This window comes from Centruroides sculpturatus, unplaced genomic scaffold, assembly GCF_000671375.1.
Source record: "Centruroides sculpturatus isolate CEXI.00-Female unplaced genomic scaffold, Cexi_2.0 scaffold2880, whole genome shotgun sequence".
Taxonomy (NCBI): Eukaryota; Metazoa; Arthropoda; class Arachnida; order Scorpiones; family Buthidae; genus Centruroides; species Centruroides sculpturatus.
This window is the reverse complement of record NW_019387033.1, coordinates 9877-16519: the sequence shown is the minus strand read 5'-3', so window position 1 is coordinate 16519 and position 6643 is coordinate 9877. Positions and strand designations below refer to the sequence as shown.

The following is a 6643-nucleotide window of genomic DNA, read 5'->3' as shown; positions in this document are numbered from 1 at the left end:
TTGTTAACAAAGTAATATACTGATCTAAAAAACACAAAACTTTACTGTATCACTTTCTAGAGATTATGTGAGGAATAACAGAAGGGTTTTTTAAATAGATTTGCACAGTCCTTGAAGTACATTTGTGAGTTATATAGAAAATTACACTAAACATGTTTTTTATGATTTAGATTAAAATATACAGTAAGGCTTTGCTTAACACTGCCTTGCTTAATGCTGATTCAATATAATGCTGTCTGCTTGAAGCCTTAAAAAAAGCTCAAAATTTATGCTGATTTAAATTATTGCAGCATTTTATTGATTCCTATATAATACAATATTTACGAACACAAACCAATCAGAAAAAGGTGGCAAAAAAGGTGTACTTTTTTTAAATTTATGCTTGTTTGGTGCAGTTTTGGAAAAAATATATCATGGAATCCATAGGCAATATTAACTTTGCTTGGCAAGAATTAACTGATAAATGCACGAATGAAGTGTGGAAGAAGTTATGGCTGAAGGTATCCAAAAATTCTCAATGAGAAGAGCCTATCGCTGTATCATTAGGTTGATTAAACTCAACCTAATCGATACAGCAGGACTAGAAGATGTAGACGAACAGGATATTGAGGAGTTACCGCAGGTTTCAGGTGAGAGTCTTATCAACAACGACCTTCAAGAATTGGCAAAACAAGAAATCCATGTAGAACTGGAAAATAGTGATTCTGAAAATGAATAACCCAAAATATTTCTCTACAGATTTCCTTAGTAAAAGTTTGGTAACGATAACCGAAATTGTTGATCAAATTGTAGCGAATGATCTAGATTTTGAAAGGAATGCAAAAGCAAAACAAGGCGTTTTGGATGCAATCTTCTGCTGCCGACATTTGCTTAAGGAAAGAAAAAAAGCGTCAAATGAAACTTCAGGATTTTATTGCAAAAAAAAAAAACAAGAATTTCAGAAAAGTCTGGACCTTCATCACAAAAAATGAACTAATTAATATACACACAGAAATGTATAATAATATGTGTGTGTTATTTAACATATATTATTATTATACAAATTAATATAAAAATAACTTAAAATTAAAGTAAAATTTTTTCTTTTTGGTTGCGTGTTTTTCCTTTTCCCTATTTACTCTATGTTAAAATGACCTCGTTTAACATTTTGTCATCTAGGAACACATCCCCCGTGTTAAACGGGGTTTTACTGTATTTACATATTTACATATTAAAATTTCAGGCCAAACTAGTGTATCCTAGGACAATCTAGTTTGGCCTAAGCCGAACTGATTTAGAATTATTATTTAAGTCAGGCCTGGCCAACCCAAATTATTTCGTGGGCCACTTTGATTATGCGTAACATTACAATGAGCCACAATTTAGGCAAACATGCTTTTAAAAAAGTAAAACAAATACAAAATGAATAAGATTTCATTGTTATACCAAGAGTTCATACTCGCACTTGTGCATTATAACAATGACACATGCAAATTTTCATTTATTTAATTGTTTTGGTCAACAGGAATGCTCAGATGATGACAATATTTTGCCAAAAGGAAAACCACCTCATTTAATGGTGTTTAGTAGTGAAGAAAAATTAATATTAATGTGAAATACTTTTGATTGTGATAATTAATAATAAAGCATTTCAATAAATGTATTTCTCTTAATTATGAAAAATAGTATACTTTTGCTAACTTTTGGAACCTAACTCTATGTTTTGTTCTAGGCTTTTGTTTCATATAGCATGGATTTACATAACATGGGAATTTTTGGGAGCTTAACTACCATGTTATACTGGGGATATCAGTATATTTATAATAAATTTAATTAAATTGATTGTTTTGAATTATTACATAAATCAATTCTTCTATTGAAATTCATATTGTAATTATTGTTAAAAAAGACATATAGGGTCTGATAAAAAAATATCCAATCTGAGATCAGGAAAAAGAAACCTACCTATCTATTTGGTTGAAACACTAGTCCCCTTCTGAGTTCACACATTTCTTCCAGCAATGCTTCCACTATTGGAGGCATTTTCAAAGTCATTTATTGGAATCTCTTCATCAGGCACTTTGTCACATTAGTCTTGATCTCCTCTGCACCTTGAAAGCTCTTTCCTGAGTGGCGTCTTGAGTTTGGGGAAAGAGCCAAAAATTGGCCAGAGCCATGTCTGGAGTATAAGGAGGCTGCTGAACCTGTGTTTTGCAAGGAATGCCTGGATGAGAGACATCTGTGGGCTGGAGCACTTTTGTGATGAATGAATCAGTCACCAGACTGCCAGAGCTGTGGTTTTGTGTGCCTAACAGCATCTCATAGATGACAAAATTGAATGAAAATTCTTTTTTTAACACATTACCTCATTTTCATTTAATCACTAATGTGATAACAGCTTAAATGTGCAACTATCACAAATGCCTGAAAGTGACTGCAGGGTAGGATAGGCTCACCAAAATTACACACATGCAATAGGGTCCTAGGTCATATGATGACATAGTCTCTTCTCTACTTTGCAAATACTTGCAATGAAAAAAAATAAGGTTTGATACTTTTGATTAGACCTCATATATGAGGTCTGATCAAAAGTACTAATAAAATCATTTTTAATTTTTATATTGAATGATATTAAAATATTGGTATTTATTTTTAATAAATTAATTAATGCTAGTTAAATGCAGTTTTCACAGATCAAAAAAAATTATAATTATTGTTTTATTTTATTCCTTTTACGTATATTAGCCCCTCTAAGAAAAAATATAATTAGTAGCTTTAATAGCTATACTTCAGTACTTTATTGAATAGAAGATTTTCATATTTTTAAGTAAATAATTATATCATGTTAAAAAATTTTTTCAGAGAATAAAATAGATTCAGAAAATTATGTGCCTATGACGAAATATGATCATTCGTCTCTCTTTTTGAATCTTACAAATACTACTGATGATTTTGTTACTCCTATAAAATATGACATTTCAAGTGATTATTTAGAAATGGCATCACCATCTACTTCTTCACAACCTGATAACACAGGTAAAAAGAATTTTTATACGTAATAATTTCTTAATATAAGTTAATGTAAAATTTTTTATGGTGATAATGTTGTCTAACATTTATTTTAATATTTACTTTAAAATTGCACTGTAGTTATGACTTTTTTTTTCCATTAAGTCCATATAAAAAGTATTTTTCAGGAATGTTAATACAAAATTATTATTTTTAAATTTTATTTTATCTTATTCTTTCTTTCACTTATATATTATTTATGATATGGAAAAATTTTGAATTTTTTTAAGCTTTTGAACATTCAAGCACATTTTGTAGCAATGCTACATCTTCATTTTATAATGGTTTGGTATTACAGTAGAGCATCAATTATCCGACTCAATTGGGGACTCATGTTGGTCGGATAACTGAAAAGAATGAAAAAAATACATTATTAGTATAGTATATTAGTATATCCCATGTAATTAGTATATCATTAACCAACTTCGCGTTGAATTTTCATCGATGTTTAGCCTAACAAATTTTTAAAAAATAATAATCGTTGCTATTGTATTGTTAAAAATTATTTTTAAATTATTTTATTGCTCACAAAACAAACAACCACTCATAATTTGAAAATTAAGTCTCATTTAAATACTGGCCTCCCTTCAATGGTCGAGCTGTTGATGCCAGCTAAAACATGCAAAAATTTAACAAAAATAATATTAAAGTATCCAAGACATAGCCAAATATTGTAGCGCCACATCACTTGCGGACATTTGAAATTTGCCAACTAGAACGGTCAGTTAACCGATGTGACGGTTAATCGGGGGTCAGATAATCGATGCTCTACTGTACTATAAAAGATTATAATATATTCAGTTCAGTTGCCTGCTGTTTTATGGAAAACAAATTCTAAAGATGAAATTTTTTATATATAAGGGTCATATTAGTAGTTTTTCAAATATTAATAAAATGATAGAAATAACCTGGTTGAATCTATATATGTGTACGAAATTGGATTCATGACTGATGTCTGTCTGAGTGTCAAATCCAAACAGCTGAGCTTCTTTTTATATCTGTGAGCTGCCAGAGCTGTGGAAAAAACAAAGTGATGGTCTTAAGGAAACTTTATACTTATATTCAGGACATGGGCTATAATCCATTTCCAAAATCATTTGATTTTATAACTTTTGATAGAATTATGATACATTTTCCTGAGTGAAGCCTGGTATTGTATCTTTGCTAGTAAAGAAATATAATAGAATAACAGGCATGAATTAATTGTTTGTTTATAAAATAATACACAAGTAGTAATAAATATTCTTAAAATAATATTTATAAGATGTTTTAAAATTATTTTGAATTTTAGAAATAAATTTTGTACCTCACATTTCAGGAAATACTCATAGTTCCTGTTCTGCATCTGTGTGTATTCTAACAATTTGTTTCATGATAGGAGTGTATTCCTTGAAATGCTGCTAAGTATACAGTAGAGTGTCGTTTATCCGAATCAATTGGGGACTGGGGTGGTTCGGATAACTTATTTTTCGGATAATGAATCATGTATGAAAAAATATATTAATTTATCCCATGTTGAAATTTCTCTCTGTTGCGTGTCGCTTTGCGTTGAATTTTCGTCAATGTTAAGCCTAAGGAAGACTATTGTATCGTTAAAAATTATTTTTTTATTCTGTACAAACAAAATAAATTTATTGAAAAATATAAAAACAATAAAAAATTATACTTCAGATGTTAATTTAGTATCAAAAACGTAAAATATTTGAGTAGCCCAAGAAATAGCCGAAGATTGCAGCGCCACAGCACTAGCGAAAATTTAAATTTGCCGACTAGAATGCTTTCGGATAACAGACGTTTCGGATAACCAGCTTTCGGATAAACGACGCTCTACTGTAATCATTTAATGAATTTAGGATTACGTCACTGATTGTATAAGTCGGGAGTTTCTATTTGACTATTCTAAGAAAATCATAAATCGTTTAAAAAGCGAAAATTTAATTGCAGGCAAACCCCGACTTTTGGAAGAAATGGTTTTCTAAAATTTGTACTAAAGTTGAGAAATAGAGTTGTGTGTTATAAATGATGTTTCGTGCCTACAGAGCTTAAAAGACAAATTTAGAAAAATCTTTTGTTAAGGTAAAGGAAAGTTTAAAAAAAAACGCGAATATGGCATAATGCGTAAAACATTATTTAAAACGTTAAAACCATAGGTTAAACATTAAACAGATAATAAAAATGAATTCTCACAAATGATTTTGGTCTTACCAAAACCAAAACTTGACAGAAAGCACCACTGCCTAATAGTCTGAATTTTTTTTGTTTTTGGTCGGCTGAAACCGTATGAACCGACGAATTTGGTTCACAGTTATAATTTTTGGCTTAAAATTTTAACAAATAACATTTTTAACATTTCGAATGAATGAAGATTTACGTAAATATTAATGTAATAAATGGTTAAAGTTTGATAAGTAGGCTCAATGAATCAGAGCGATTAATTCGTTTATACTGTAGAAGTTGGATAGGTTCGTTTTAGAGAGTACTTTCTCACTACAGTATCAACAAACTGTTGGTAAAAATAATCGACACACAAGTTACATAAAAAGAAAGAAAAATTTTAACATAGACATAGCATTCTGAGCATTCGTTAGAAGTTATAAAATTCTATGCATAGAAATCGAATTTTATTATGGTATTTTAAATTATTATTATACAGATGGTTTATATAGTGCGCACTATCTCACACACAAACAATAAGATGGAAAAAGAAATAAAACTGGTGGTTTATGACTGATGTTAATTCGAATAAGTGCGTTCAGTTTGCGGTTTCTAAATAAATAACTTCCGAATTTTCATTTCTCACAAAAATATGATACTGAGATAATTATAGATAAGCGAAAATTAAATGAGAAGATAATGAACAATAATTATTATTTTTTAATGCATAAACGATGTATTATCTATATATATAAAATTGCTTGTCCTGACTGACTCATTCACTAACTGATTCATCATCGCCCAGAGCAAATCGCTGAACCTAAAGAGGTGAAATTTGGTACACAGTTAGGGTACGTCATGAAAACGCTCACTAAGAAGGGATTTTTCGAAATTCCCCCGCGGGGGGAGAGGGAGAGGATTAAGTCTTAACTGGAAGAACAGCTTCTACTGTACTATTTTACATGCGATTTTTTGTTACGTTTAGTCTTCGTTAAGTACTTAAGTGTATTAAATTAATAACATTTCAGACATTGTTACAAATATTTTTATATACTGTATTTCGATTTTTTAACCAAATGTTCGAACCTTTTTAAATTCGAATTTGTTATTGTGTATCGGTTCGATTATAGAACGATTGTAAACGTTCCAGAAAATTGATCAAATTGAAAATACACTGGTACCTCGGTATACGTCTGCTTTAAAATACGTCCAATTCGGAATATGTCCTGTTTGGACGAAACAAATTTTGCTCGGTATACGACTTTTATTCGGTATACGACATAATTCAATTATACGCGCCATTAATGAACAAGTAGCACTATCAGTGTACTAGACCAGACTAGACGTTTGCGGGGCAACGGTTTATAACTTTGTTAAATTTCTTCTGATTTTAATTTGTAAGTAAAATTTTATTATTTTTATTAATCATGAATTGCAAAAA

General features: G+C 30.0%; 1 protein-coding gene across 1 annotated transcript in view; it reads left to right on the top strand.

Annotated features, from left to right (window-relative positions):
* Positions 1-2836: 2836 nt before the first annotated feature.
* The window catches only part of LOC111616072, a 12558-nt gene continuing 8751 nt past the window's right edge, over positions 2837-6643 (top strand). Inside the window, exon 1 of the mRNA XM_023357503.1 lies at positions 2837-3015. Coding sequence (XP_023213271.1) covers positions 2874-3015 — 142 coding nt within the window. The 5' untranslated portion in view covers positions 2837-2873. The remainder of the gene's footprint in view (positions 3016-6643) is intronic.